General features: G+C 49.5%; 2 protein-coding genes across 4 annotated transcripts in view; both read right to left on the bottom strand.

Moving 5' to 3' along the window:
* The window catches only part of LOC113947740 (cell surface hyaluronidase-like), a 47,479-nt gene extending 41,463 nt beyond the window's left edge, over positions 1 to 6,016 (bottom strand). The window contains exons 1-6 of one of the 2 annotated variants that reach the window (XM_027644620.1): positions 5,219 to 6,016; positions 4,547 to 5,108; positions 4,095 to 4,264; positions 3,593 to 3,781; positions 3,104 to 3,273; positions 2,071 to 2,280 (exon numbers count right to left, since the gene is read on the bottom strand). In XM_027644620.1, coding sequence (XP_027500421.1) covers positions 2,071 to 2,280; positions 3,104 to 3,273; positions 3,593 to 3,781; positions 4,095 to 4,264; positions 4,547 to 5,108; positions 5,219 to 5,588 — 1,671 coding nt within the window. In that variant the 5' untranslated portion in view covers positions 5,589 to 6,016. The remainder of the gene's footprint in view (positions 1 to 2,070; positions 2,281 to 3,103; positions 3,274 to 3,592; positions 3,782 to 4,094; positions 4,265 to 4,546; positions 5,109 to 5,218) is intronic. The other variant, XM_027644621.1, reaches the window with a different exon arrangement.
* A 3,294-nt stretch (positions 6,017 to 9,310) lies between these two features.
* On the bottom strand, positions 9,311 to 12,395 carry LOC113947741. 2 transcript variants are annotated; one of them, XM_027644622.1, is made up of 2 exons: positions 12,291 to 12,395; positions 9,311 to 10,018 (listed from the first exon to the last, which is right to left on the bottom strand). In XM_027644622.1, exons 1-2 carry the CDS (start codon positions 12,349 to 12,351, stop codon positions 9,333 to 9,335), a joined length of 747 nt encoding a protein of 248 aa, XP_027500423.1. In that variant the 5' UTR covers positions 12,352 to 12,395; the 3' UTR covers positions 9,311 to 9,332. The 2 variants fall into 2 exon arrangements, 1 of the variants encoding a protein (XP_027500423.1); XR_003527844.1 differs by lacking the exon at positions 12,291 to 12,395 and adding an exon at positions 12,029 to 12,157 and having other exon boundaries at positions 9,986 to 10,018.
* Between the last annotated feature and the right edge of the window lie 2,468 nt (positions 12,396 to 14,863).

Genomic DNA, 14,863 nt, shown 5'->3' with positions numbered 1-14,863 from the left:
GACAAGGGTCCACATATCAGAACAAAACCCCAGTCAATTCCAGCATACCACCAATAGAAAATATAAGCCTGGAAAGGCACCCACCTGCAGCACTGTCACAGTGGCACATTACTGCGTGTGCCAGCATGAAACACTGTCCACAACACAGGCTGCAGCCTTGCTGCTGTGTCCAACAGCAGATGATTAAGGTGCCTCTAAACACTGAATTATATATAGTTCAGCAACACAATATAAGTGACCTTTATGCACTGCAACACCAGACATGAAAGACTGCAGCAGCCTGCACATGCCTGACGTGGGTCTGGCCACAGAGGCAGGTCACAGCCTGTTTCCAGCTTCCGTGAGGAACCCAAGCTGCTGCTGGCTTTCAAAGCAGCACCAGCCTGGCACACGGAGCAGCAGATGGGGAAGGGCCTTGCGGACAGCTCTGCATAACCCGTGCACAGCAGAGTACAAACCAATGTCCCTCTAAAAATTATGTCTTCTAAACCCTCAGGACAGGAATGGGGAAAACCACCTCTGGTTTACTCTGCCTCAAGGGCTGGAGTTTCATAATCTGATGCTGAAGCATCAGATGTTATTTAACTGCCCTCTATGTTATTTGACTGCCTTGCTCTGATACACATACTCTTCTCGGGAACTGCAAATGTTTTAATTCATTTTAAAGCAAGACTTTTTATTACATTTTAATTACCCTTTTTCTTAATGACTGTATATCAAAACCACATTTCTTCCACAGAATCACATATTTTAAATCACATATTTAAAATCTATTCACTGATTCACAGACTCAAAGCCCACAGCAATCACATGAGTAGGGCTCGATCTCACACTTTGAGTCTTGATTCACAACTATTTCATCCCACATATCCAGATAAACCTTTGATAATCTCCTTTCTGATAAAGAGCAAGACCATATGCCATTCTTTAAAGGACCATTATTAGCATAAAGCCTAATTTTTCATCCTAGGCAGGTTACTTCAATTCCAGAGGTTTAATACCCACAGGAGGAGAAAGAAAGAAATTACATCCACATGTACTAGACAAGTCTTCTGACAACCTAAGGGCTCTCTACAGAGAATCAGACTCTGCAGACAGAGTAAATGATGAATATTAGAAGGTAATTAATAATTGTGAGTGATATGGACAATATAAATGAAGTTCAAAATACATGAACAGTGCTCCCAAATGGTACAGGTACAGCATCCCATTCTCATTAATGCATCCTTTCAGGGGGACTCTTTCACACACAGAGCACATGTATGTTGTGTCTTACACAGCTTTATCTCCAGGACTGAGAAAAAGTTGTCAGGAAAAACACAGGAGATCGTGGATAACTCAGAGAATGTCTCTGGGTGAGCACACACCAGGTGAATGAGGAAATGCCCACAGATACCAGAACACCACTCAGGGTCTTGCAGAGCACACAGCAACTGGACATGTTGGGACTGGAGCAGGAATCTCTCTTTTCCAGCTGAGATTCTTTTGTTGTTAAAGCCTTTTTTTTTTTTTTACGTTCCTTTTTACAATGCCCTTGTGAGGATCTAGGTCAAAGCCAAGTTCCTGAGGTCTTTTCTGGCACTGAAGCGGTCGTTTGGGTCTGTCCTGCTCATATTTCATTCCCTTTGTCATGTGAACATTTTTGGATATATTTCACACTGCCCTGACTTGAACAACCCCTGTCTTTTTTTATCATCATTGAAAATTAAAGGTCCATTGCTTCAGCCAACTCCATTTAAAGTCCATTGCTTTAATTTTAAATGAAAGTTCCTGTTATCACAAATTGTCCTGAATTACCAAGGCAAAGATTTCACTACATCTGATCACAGCTTTGATAATATTAATTAGGCTATGCTAAGAACCTTACATTCATTTCAAAGAACTGCACTACCAGAGGAACAGTCCTAACTCCAACACCAGGCAAATAAAGTTGAGAAGTTGGTATATTTCTTGCGTAAAAGATGCCTTATTTCAATGTTCTGATTTCTCTTTACATCACAAATGGTTTGTGTTGTTTAGCACTGGTTAAGCAAAGAGCTGAACTTGGTACTAATAAAATATGTCTCCTACCAGAAGGCCATGAGTTCCATGTATGGCAACACACCTAGAGAAGCAGTGGTGGATAGCCAGGTTATCGAGGTACGTTGGGCGTCCATATCCTCCTCTCTCATCCACATCCTCAGCCAAGTGAAAATGCACAGGGTAACTGCCTAGGATTTGCTGCCCCATGTTTTTTAATTCCACTCCTGACATGTGAACAGAGCTAAAATTCCTTAGGATCTGTTGAGACAAATGTAGATCCAAGTAAAGCGTTACAATAGAAACACACACAAAAAGAAAAACAGGTTTTGGTTTTTTTTCTGTCATTAGGGAATATGTTTACAGAGTAAAATGGGGTCTGATCCCAGGAAGAAGTGTCAGCTCCCTATTTCCACTCACATCAGCTCAGGACCTGCAGAGCCCTGTGCCAGCAGCTGCACACCTACAGGCTCGGGGCTGCCAAGGAGCAGCTGCCAAACAGCATGTGCAGTGTTTAGCAATAGCAGTGACAGACACGGTACTCCTGCCAACTACAGAAAGGGGGAGCATTTGCTCCCAGGCTCTATTTCCTGGCAGGTTTTACTCTTAAGTGATTTTTAGCCCAGACCTGCACAGCTCCCTGATTTCCACCGACTGGTGGAGGAGCAGTTTTATATAAAGCCCCCACCACAGCAAGACTCTGCACCTCTACCTGGAACATGAAGCATAACAGGGTGAGATCCAGCACTTCTCTGAGGGAGCGGGTGTGCTCTGCAGAAAGCACAATTTCTTCAGTGGTATTCTGTGAACTAACTTCACATTAACCCTACTGACAGCAACGCTGCTAAAGAATCCCCTCTAGCACAGAGAAGGGTATGTTTTTGCAGACACAGTGAAGAAAATGGAACAAACTTACAGCAAGTCCGTTGCAAAACAGGCCAACACACTTCCCCCTTCTTCACAGACAGATATACCTTTTCCCTCAGACACAATGTTAGTTTTGTGCATTAATCCTTTCACTTTTTTTCAAAGGAAAGGAACTATCTGAAACCATCTACAAGTACATGCATTAAAAGTTACTCACTTTTATGTGTCCTCCAAATGTATCAAAAGAGAAAAACTGGCATTGGTTTTGTCCATAACAGGAGTCTTCCATTTCTCCTTGAATAAGTATATTTCTAGTGAGAAGACCAACCTCTGCCCGCATGTCAACACCATCTATGACTTCCCCCATGTGAAGATAAAGTGGGCTGCCTGTGGAAATCACAAACCTTTTAATTCAGAGTTAGTACAGTGTATTTGTTATTGTATTGTTCTGAGTAAGTGTATACCTTTCATTTAAGAAATCACCAGTTCTGGGGATGTGCCCAGTACCTGATCCCAGAAGAGATCAACACTTCCTCAGGCTTCTACAGAGGACTGCTGCCTCTGGACAAACTTCCAAGTCCCGATACAATATTAGGCCCTTCAGCTCTCATATGTGCCCATGTGTTAAAAAGGTAAGTAGAATGCAAAAGACGAGACAATGTAAATAGTTACTACAAACAATTAGTTTGATAAAAATATTTCGTACCATCAATTTTCACTTGATTACTTTTACATTCAGGGCAAGGAAGGAGATTAAACTCTTCAGCCTGATGCATAGAATAATCCGTACTGGCAATGACTATACGGTCACCAGGTAGCCAACTTCTAACCTCATCCACCAGATGAATAATTATTCCTTTGGTCACTTCCACTTTAAATCCATTATGAGGCACCCCTGAAAAATGAAGCAATCAATTATTTTTACAGTTGCACATGACAGAATCATGCAATTAACTGAAGAGCATACCAATTTAATTTTTATCTAGATAACTGTGCATGATAGAAGTGCTCTAGCCATTAACTATGCCAGTGCCATCTCTTTGTAGGTAGATAAAATGTTACTTTGAGAGAGAACTGCTGTTAGTTTGGTCACTGTCCAAGCGAGCCAAAAATTATGGTATGATTATCATTTCATTGTTCAGGGTCACGGCAGCCAAAAAAGCAAAGCAAAGCAACAGAAGACAAGCAATTGTCAGGGAAGACCGAACCTTTTATCCACCCACTGAAAGCAGTAACAGTGAAACGGGTGCCGTCGTAGGTGAGGAAATCTCTCTGGGCTATGGCTAACCCCGTTGTTCCATTCCCGTGATACTCTCGCTTATCTTCTGCTGTGGAGAGCTGATCCCCTCCTAGGATCCCCACCAGCGCCCAGGGCTGCCTGAAGGAGACAGGGAAGGAGCAAAACAGTGACATCCCGAACCCTCCACCCCGCAGAAATCTTAGGCAGGAGGGAGCAAGCAGAGTGACACGACTTCCCTCCCTCTGGAACGGGTTGCCCGCCGCAGCCCTACCCGGGGTACCCTCCGCCCCCTGCCCGCGGGCCCTGCCGAGCCCCGCTCCGCCCCTCGGTCGGGACGAGCCCCCGGCGGAGCGCGGCCCCGCGCGGAGCTGTCCATGGTGGCTCCGCTCCCGCCCCCTTCTGCTCCCGCCCCCGCCTCACCTGTATCCCAGGCGGGCGATGAACCTGCTGCCCAGGCGGTCCCGCAGCAGCAGCCGCGTCTCTGGCGTGAGGCTGCGGGCGGCCGAGTCCCCCACGGCCGCCGCCACCACGCTGCCGGGGGGCTGCCGGGCCAGGAAGGCTCTCAGCCGCCGGCCCTCGCCCGGCCGCAGGTGGGTGTCGAAGCGCCCCGCCGCCAGCACCCGCGCCGTGCCGCCGTCCAGGACGCGGAGGTTGAGCCCGCGGCTGCCCCACCTCCTCTCGGAGGAGTAGGGGCCGTGCCGGAGCCCGCCGGGGTGCAGCGTCTTGTCCAGGAGGGTCCAGGAGCGGGGCCGCCGGCCGTGCAGCTCCAGGACGCCGCCGCGACCCACGCCCACGAACTTCTGCCCGAAGCCCTCCACGGCCGCCCCCTCGGCGGCTCGCCCGTACAGCGAGATGGTGGCCCGCGAGCCGTAGGGGCAGCGCTCCGAGCCGATGTGCAGCTCCCCGCCGTCGTGGATGAGGATGTAGCGGGCCCGCAGGGTGATGGGCGGCCCGTGGGGGCGGTCGGCGAACACGAGCATCCCTGTGCGGCGAGGGGAGCGGAGCGGGGCTGGGTGCGCGCACAGCCGGGCCGGGAGGTGCCCCCCGCCCCCCGCGGTACGAGGGCTCCGGGGCGGCGGTGGTCCCGCTTACCTCCGTCGCGGATGACGAGGGAGTGGAAGGCGGCGGAGCTCTCGAGGCGCAGGGCCGCCCCCCGGCCCACCACGGCGGCGCGGCGGGTGTCGGAGCCGGGTCGCCACGGGACGAGGTGCGGGACGGCCTCCGGGCAGGGCCCTGCAAGAGACGGGCGGCGGCAGCGGCGGGGTCGGGAGGTGGAGGGGCGCGGAGGGGCGCGGTACCGACCTGATGCGCTGCCGCCGTTCGCTGCTCCAAGGCGCGTCCCGCGTCGGCACCAGGACCAGGACCGTCTCCGGGTCCGGCGCGAAGGGCAGGAGGAGCCACGGCTCCCCGAGGCTCCCCGCGCTCGGCACGTCCCGGGCAGTCCCGCAGCCTCTACCTGCATCCCGGGGCCGCGGGGCCGCCCCCGCCCGCAACACGTGCGCCGCGTCTGTGCACGGAGCCGGCGAGCGGCACATTTTGCTTTCGATGTGTTTCGGTTTTGTTGTTTGGGGTTTTTTTCCTTTTTTCCCCCCTCCACTTAACGTCGCAAGAACGAAAGCAGAACCCCCCTTCCCGCTCCACACAACCCCGGACACGGCGAGGCACCAGAACAGCAGCGCGGACAGAGGGAGCCGGCGCGGAGCAAACCCAGCGGCGGATCGACGAGCGGCACTGGCGCGTCCCAAACTTCGCTGCAGACGCTTACCTGGAGCGTCCCGGCAGCGCCGACCGCGGACTCTGCCCGACGCCTCTCGGAGCTGCCGGCCCGGGCTGCCGGGCACCCAGCGGGGCAGGCAGGGCAAGGGCAGGCAGGCGCAGGCAGCTCCCGCTCCGCAGCTCCGGCTGCCTCCCCTCCGCCTCCCTATTTATATCCATCTCCCAACCGCTGGCGGTGCCCGCACTGTTTACAGCGGCGGAGCCGCTGGCTCCTCCCAGCCGGGGACGATCCCTCCAGCCTGGACGTATATCTGCGGCCGGCGCCTTGATGCCCGGGACCGGGAGGAGCCCCGCTGCCAGCACGGAAAGGTCTTCCCCGGCTACGAGCCCCGGGGCTGCGGGCTCCTCGCCGAGCTCCCCAGGATGATGGGGAGTGGCCTCGGGGGGTCTGTGCAGACCACAGAGCACCCAGCTGGGCTCAGCAGCCCCGTGCAAAGCACGTGTCTGAGTGCCAGCTGCCTTCCCAAGGGCAGGGGGCTAAGGTGCTCCAGCCCCAGACCCCGAAGTGCTCACCAGAGCTTGGCACGCCTCGGCCCTTCTTGAGGGGCAGCTGACACCTCTGGCACCTTCCCGTGGGGGTGTTTTGCCCTGTGCTATCCTGTGTCTGGCAGATCTATGGACAACACTGTAACCCAGCCGCTGCAAAAGCTCCCCTGACAGTGGGTGAGCAGAGAGGTATCTGCCACTTCACCTCCCATCATCTTCCAAATCAACCTGTAGTCAGAGTCTGCACTGAGAGGAAAAGGCTTAGAAGATGCTCTGACAAGACACAGCCTCAAAGGAAAACATATGCTTTTATTCCCCTGGCCTGGGGCTGCCTTCCTGGCTTTGCAGGCTCCAGTCTCAAAGGACATGGCACTGTCTGTCACATCATCACACCTCTCACACCTATCACTGACCATCACACACTGGTTTGTTTTCCATGTACCAGAACATCACATTTTTTTATAGGCTCTGAAATACAGCACAACTGAGCTTCTGGGTGGCACATAAATACAGGTCCCTGCTTTACTGCAGCCACTGCCTTCTCTCCCCCAGAGTTGTAATCCCTCATCTCCACTCCACAACATCCAGAGAGGACAAGCTGGAAGTGGGCAGGCAACTATGCCAGCCACTGCTCCTGCCCAAGGCCAAAGCCAAAGAGGTACAAAGCCACAGGTGCTGTTGGTCTCTGAGACATTTGTGTGCCATCATCTGGTCAAACTGCTCCAATCTGTCACCTCTGAAATTTATTCTGGTGCAGGATTTCTTCTGACAGAGGGCACAAAGAGGCTATAGTCATGTTAATAAGGAGCAAGTGCTGTCAGACAAAATATAGGAACAGACTGGAAGCAGGAGGGTGGGTGAGGGGCACAGCCATGCCCCACGCTCCAGACAGCAGCTCTGAAGAGGGGCCAACATTCACTTATGCTAAACAAAACCCATCCACTCTCTTACACCTGGTCCTGGGACCCAGAGAATTGCTGAATCTGAAGATAAGCATCCAGCCCAGAGAAACAAATCCTGATAACACTCCCTTGTTTCAGTACTCCATAAATACAGGGAAACGTTAGAGCTGCCACCTTTGCTACCGGCTGTTCATCTGTCATTTAGTGCTGGCACTTCTATTCCTGTCTCAAATAGCTTTTGTCATTTTCCTTCCAAAAAAGCAGCATTAGTCAGCGTTGTGTCTCCTCCTTATCTGAATATGACACATATGAATGCAGGTCATGGGAAAGCAGAGCTGCTACCAGAAATAGCAAATTTTTTTGAGAAAGATTTATCTACTGGTGGAAATTTCAGGCAATACGAGACATACAGGAGTATTTTGTCTTAAAACACACTAAATTCTCTGAATTCAATGGTTCTAGAAGTTCAAAATTTGAGGTAGAAGAGGACCTGAACCTCTATTTCACACCTGCTAGGGCCCTAGAAACCTCATACGTTGCTATTTAAAATATTTACTTCAGGCAAAAGATTTCACAGGTTTGCAATCTAAATAAAAGGCAACAATGATTAATCTAACACAGTAATAGTGGAGGTAAATATAAGCCAGGCTTCGGTTAGTGCTAAGCTTTTTGCAGGCCTCATGGAACAATCAACAAACCCAGTCATTCCTGCTTACCTGGGACTTTTCCTGAACAAGAAACCAAAATTTCTGAGGTGTGAGCGCTGTTTACATAATTCAGAACCGTTTTTCCTCTGTAGCCTCAGAATCCACAGAAATAGACTGGGTTGATTCTTTTTCTGAAAGAACTACTCTCAGGTGAATGATTTCAGTGCCATTTCACCCCACATTAAGTTTTCACTGGCCTGAGGAAGAAAATTGCAGGCTAAATGAGACTGGACGTATTACCCTGTTTTCTAAAGATTCCTATCTCTTTTTAAGGTAAACACGGAAGCACCCATTACTATCTGTAGGTTGGTGCTCGAGAGGTAAACTCTTTTCCTTTCACTCTTTTCCAAATTTAATTTTCCACATTGATTTCTGTTTTGCAGCAGCACTGTGTTGAAGCTTATACCACAGCACTCCATTACAGGATGCATCCACAGCATGAGAACATTCCTGAACATCCTCACACCTGCAAGTGAGAAATCATGACTAATACTCACTGCCTCCAACACATGCCTGGTGTAACTCTTCCTCACAAAAATAACAACCCAACCCCTCCTCCGAGTGCTATAGTGAGTTATAAACTGTAGTTTACCTTTCTAACAAAGAAAAATGGATCATTTTCTGTGACATCTTCCTTGCCAGGAACAAGACAACCTCGACTGTCCTGTGTCTTGGCACGTTGCAATGACTGTGATGCTTTGCCTACAAACACAGCTGTAACGTTCAATAACAAATATCGATGGCTGAGAACCTTCATGTTAAAGCAAGGGCAGAGAACTAAGCTGCTCTGAATGAGTGGCCTGACGGAATCGACTCCCAGGGCACAGACACCCCCGCCCAGGGACTCAGCTCTCGCACAGGAAAGCGGGGAGGTTCCTTCTCTGAAAGCGGTTTTCCCGGGCACTCCAGGGAGGATGGTTCCTCCTCTGTAAGCGACTTTTTTCCCGGGCACACTCCCTCGCTGGGCAGTTTCCTGTTTCCTCCTTGCTGCTCCGAGAAAGGAAGGAGAAGCGGAGGCAGCATCCCCTGAGCAACACCGCGTTCCCACGGAGCAGAGAACTGGAGGCGCCGCGGGATGAACTCCGGCCGTGGGGAGAAGGTGGGGTGGGTGGGGGGGTGTCTGGTGCGCTCAGCGCCAGCTCAGCCACCAAACCTGCATGGGAGCCCCCCACGGACACGGACATGGACACGGACACGGACACGGGCCCCGCTCTCCCGCGGGGCGAACACGACCTGTCCCTGCAGAGCCGCGGCCGGGCGGGAGGCGGCGCCCCTGCACAGCCGCTGCCCGCGGGCCGGGAACACCCGCCCGCAGCCCGGCAGGATCCCGCCCTCCTATCGCCCCTCCCGCCCAGGGATGAGCACCCCGCATCCTGCCTTTTGCTCAGCCCGAGCGCCGAGTGCGCCTCCCGGCACAGACCAGACCACTGGGTTGCATCCAGTGATGCCCGGCCCCGCGATTCCGCTCAGACAGCACCAGAAAGAGATACCAAACCCACATCTCCTCCTTGTGTACCTACCACTTTGCTCCTCTTCGGGCCTTAACGGCGCTTTCCTTGGTTTAATCATTTGCTTCTTGAGCAGAGAAAAGGCCTTGGACTGCTGAGCTTCAAACACCACTCCCATGTTCCCGAGGAGCCGGAGCACCCTGTGCAGCAGGAACGGCTTCGCCTTGTGCTGGGCCACCTTGAGGAGGCTGATATGAATTTTGGGCAGGTTGACTTCTCGATCACAGTTATGAAACCGAAAGAGATTCCAGGCCAAGCTAGGTCTAAAGATATCCATTAAAATGTATCTGGAGAGTTTAAGGAGCATATCACAGGACAACTGCTTTTCTTGTGGCTTCTGGTTCAGGTTCTGACTAAGCAAACTTCTCCTTCCATGGTAACTCAGGAGAGAGCTGCTTCTGAAGGAGCTGGAGGGTTTGTAAGAGACCACGGTCCCAGAAAGGGTTTTCTTACTGTGCAACAGTCTTCTGTAATCCATATCCCACAAAGCACTATTGGGATTCAAGCCATGTTCTGAAATAATCATAAATACAGTAAAACCTATTAAACATAAAAAGCAAAGAATCCCAGGCAGTTTGTTTCCTCAAAATATGTGCATATCTATATATCTTTATATCTGCATTTATGGGTGTTCTGCTGCAGCCCTGGATACAGCACAGATCACTGCACTACTTTGACAAACACGGAATGTTTCAACAGGCCAAATAAATAGATTTGAGATACTTATGTTTTTAGGTACTATAACATAATAATGATCATCTGCAATTTTTAATTTAAACTACTGTTTTCTGTAATGCTCAGGAAAACTATCTTAGTTATTCATACATACACGCCAGAGTACACAGATTCCTAAAAAAATCCTCATCACCAAAAGAGTACGTACTACTCCATATAAATTTTGCTGAAAAACGTTAAGAAAAATAATGATTCTTAATAAAGACTGTAAAAGCCTTTTCCGTAGTTGCCTAAGAAAGGAAACTTTTACACTCCCACTGAGCCATTTGCATTTTGGGTCCAGCCCCAGGCTCCAGCACAGTCTCTAATTTTCTAACAGATATAGATATCTAACACATAAAAGCTTAGTTTTGCTTTCTAGGTGCCCTCTCTGGTCTCTGCCTGCTGATTAAAGCCATTATCTCAGTGTAACAAGGTTAAGCTGTAGCTGCTCGAAGGCCACAGTAGCTTCATCCTGCTATAAGAAGGTACTGATAAGGGAGAATTGTCACTCTCTGAAGCTCAAACTTTCTTCTAAGGTAGCACCCCTACCCACCTCTCCTTTCTCCAGGCTGAGCCCAAAGGTTCAATTTACACTCTGAGAATTAATCAATAAAACAATTACATGCAATATAGGTAGGTTGGGAGTTCATGATAAGTAGGGCTGCAAACACACAAGAAAGCTCTGATAATTAAAAGGGACAAGGAACCCAAAACTCAATGGCATGTTGCCAGAAGTGTTTGAAATGGTGAATGTTTTAGTGTAACAGCATCCTGCTAAAGGCTGGAGGTCATGTCCTGGGAGCCCTGGCATGTTCCTGCAGCCTTTCATTTCCAAGCAGAGAACAGGATTTTTAAGACTGTTCTTCTATTTCTGACAGGGGGATCCCAGCCCAGCATGTTTGACAAGCTTCAGGTTTGTTGATTTTTGTTTGATTTAAGATTAAAGTTATCAGCTTCAAGTAGTTGTGACTTAGGGTCCAGGGGATTGCTTGCATATTGTAATTGTATTAGTTAAGTATTCTACTATTATGTTGGAATTTCACATATCAAAATGCCCATTTATGGCTGTAATTCATCCCTGAATTTGATCCAAATGCTCTGGCTGGACAGACCGGATCATCCCTGAAATATAACATTGTATTATTTAGAAACTGTAAAATATGACTGGTAGGACTAGATGGCAGAGGGTAACTCGGGAACATGTCATAACAAAAGCAGCATTTTGCATCTTTATGGCATCTTTCATTCAGAGCAATCGACAGGCATTGTGAGAGCCCTTTTCATAAGACCCCTGACAGATCAATGAGCTCTTCCATTTAGTTTGGAGATGGGCTGATGTGGAAGGAGGTGAACTGCTTGTGTGAGATCCCTGGGAGGAATTCCCAAGGAGAGTGGAAGGAGGACCCAGCTCCAGGAGCACCCCAGTAATGTGGAGTCCACATTACTCCATCCTCCTGGGCAGACGTGTTGGAGGGCCAATGGTTCATGCAGAGGAGGCTGGCAGGCAGGCACCGCTGCCATCCCACTGGTGCTGGTCTGAGCCAAAGGGAAACAGTCTGGGGGCAGATCCAAAGCATTCCTAAGTGCACCTAATGGCAACGCTGCAGCCGAGCGACTTGGAATGTAAGCAACGTTAAATCTTTAAGCAGGTCTGCAAAGCTTCCAGAGCAAACTGCTTTGCAAAACGTTATTTAGAATAAACAAAACTTTGGATCGATGTCTTGTCTTCAGAGGCAGCCTTTAAACTAAAAAAGGCCTAAGAGACTAAAGGGGAAAATAAATGAAGGACCCACTGCTTGCAGTCACCTCCAAAGCCACAGTGAAACCGAGCCACCTGTCTGTCCTGAAGTCAAAGTGGGATCCAGAGGTGTGTTGTGTCCCTTCCGCTGGTTCTCCAGACAAAGAAACGGTCAGTTCCAGCAGCCCTGCACCTTCTCCTCTCCCGGAGCAGCCACAGCCCGGGCAGCCCGAGCTGGCAGCTGGGCCCCAGCCCCGAGGAGGGTTCTGCCCCCGGGGCCGCAGCACCGCCTCCCCCGGCAGCACCGCCCGTCCCCGGGTCGTCACTCACCGTGTCCGCTCGTCGCCTGCGCCCCGGGCCGGGCGCCCACCACCGTCACCATGATCACCATCACCAGGAGCAGCAGCAGCCGGGCGGCCCTGGGGCTCCTCGGGGGTGTCCCGCAGAGCCCCGTCCCAGCCCGGCGCCCCCCGCCCGCCCCCGTACCTGGCGGCATGGCCGCGGCCACCCCGGGCAGCCCCGCGGGGAGGGACGGAGCGCAGCCCGGCTGCCCCTCGGCGCGGAGCCAGGCGGACGGAGGCTGGATTTCCCCGGAGGGATTCCCCCGCCGGACTCAAGGGTCGGTTCTGTCCCGAGCCGGCGCTGGCACGGCCCAGGGGAGCGGGGATGCTCCGGCCTCCGCGAGCGAGGGAAGTGCAGCTCCGTCCCAGGCGGAGCGGGAGAGCGAACACAGCCGCGCTCAGCAGCGCCCAGGTACAGCCAGCCCAGAATTCTACTTTAGAAAGCGACGTGCTGCACCGCCGGGCCCTAAGGAAACCAAAGCACCTTTACCCGTACAGAAACCAGCAGGCAATTTATAACTGACATACTAATGGTGTATGGGTCTTCTTGGGGGTTCTTTTTTCTTGTAAGATAGCAGGCCTGTCTCCCTAACACTTTCTGCTGACTTAGCTTAGTTACTGTAGAAATCCAGCTTCAAAACCAGACATCGACAGAGGCAGTCAAAGGAGCAGCACTTAACTCTCCCACTGCAAGGACCAGCTCCTGCTTTTTACTGTTGTGGCAAAGTTATGAGACCCAAATTCAACATCTCACTTTGAAATTCACACCCATGTGATCTAAGAACTACCACTGGACTTGGAAAGCAATACAGGCTCCGCAGGTAGTTTCTGTGCCTGACCTCATTCTCAACAGCAGAGTGCCCACCATCAAAGAGGCCCCTTACCCTTACCCAGCGCTGGAGTACAAATGACTGCATTTGCCACACAAGAAATTTCAGAGCTGAAATAGCTGGAGAACTCCACAAAAACGGATATAGAGAAATAAGTTAAATGGGCTTAAACCAAATCATCAGTTTGCATTCACGAGAATAGACCTAAGGGAGAAAACACTTTCCAAATGAGAACTATCAAGGTTTACGGCTGAACGAATAACCAGAGGAAGCAGGTACATTGGGTCTCTATTTCTATGTTTAGCACCATTTAGAAAAAGCAAATACAATACAGAGTTTATAGAAGATGTGTACAATGCCAAGCATAAATACAGGTTTGGGTATTTAGAGCTAAAGGGCCAGTGCCCAGAGCAGAGCACAAGTTACAGGAATGACATGGAAGAACGAGGAACAAAAACACGGCAGAGGCAACACAGGTAACAGGCCTGTGAGTACAAGTTAAATTTATAACAGTTACATAAATTTTAAAAGGATACATATCAGACTCCTTGGAAAATGCCACCTTTGAAATTGTAACAAATATTCTTCTCTGGCTTTTTCAAAGTGCAAGCGCTAGACAACTACTGATAGTAAACAGATGTCCCAGACCTTACCTTCCTGCGAGCAAGCCATACCTCATCAGTGGCTGTACTACATGAACACAAATGGTCAGTCACACAGGAAAAATGGACAGAGCATCCCCATCAACAATGTTAGTGATCGCTCACACCCTTGGAAGACCCGTTGCATAATTTATCCAGGCACACAGAGCCATTTTTACAGTGACACCTTGATAGCTCTAAAATATGCATAACAAGTTCTTGTAAAGGCCCATATTATACATTTAAATGACAGAGTGTTAGCAGTTTGCTGGAACAGACTATTTTTTTTTTTTTAGCCCAAAATTTGTTTTTCATAACCTCACATCATCCCCTTTCCCATCATTTAAAAACTCTGTTCTAACCCTTTTTTCTTAAAAAAAAATGAGGACCTGAAATCCACTGTCATGGATTAACTGTAGCTTCATGACTTGGCCACATTTATTCAACTAATAGTTAAGGTTGACCAGCAGTGTTCTGAAATGCCTGAAAGTGATGCTTTGATACAAATTTACAATATAAAGCAGCTCACTATCAGGATTTATTCTGTGTATAGCATATGTCAGAAAATTATAAAAAAATCAGAATTAATTTAAGAACTATTGGATGAGAACCGGGCTACAAGGAATATTATTTAAGGGACCAAACTGGTAAACAAATCACTGAATTAAAATAGTGGTAAGAAGATCCATACCAGTGGATCAATGATAGGTCATTAACATTTTAATTAAGAGCAAAACATCTGTGTTACTTAAATGCAGATTAACTTCACAAAGCAAAACAGACAATGCAGAAACCAGATTAGCGAGGCACCTCTGAGAATTAGTTAAGCAGGAATTCAGGCAAATATAAGATAGTCCAAGTGGAAATTCATGTTCATCCAGAACACTGTGAACTCAGGCTGCATGTGCAGAGACCACAGGACACATGCAATAATGCTGAATTCAGATCTGGGACTCTCATTAACAGAGGAATACTGACAAAATGCAAAGCTACTGCAAAGACAAGTCACAAAATGTGACACTGCAGGTGTTGAAAAAGTAGTAATCCAAGAAATCAATTTATAGGGAAAAGGTTAAACGTACGAGTTTGTA

Source organism: Corapipo altera, unplaced genomic scaffold (genome assembly GCF_003945725.1).
Source record: "Corapipo altera isolate COAL_440 unplaced genomic scaffold, ASM394572v1 50, whole genome shotgun sequence".
Classification (NCBI taxonomy): Eukaryota; Metazoa; Chordata; class Aves; order Passeriformes; family Pipridae; genus Corapipo; species Corapipo altera.
This window is presented reverse-complemented; position numbering and strand designations above follow the sequence as displayed.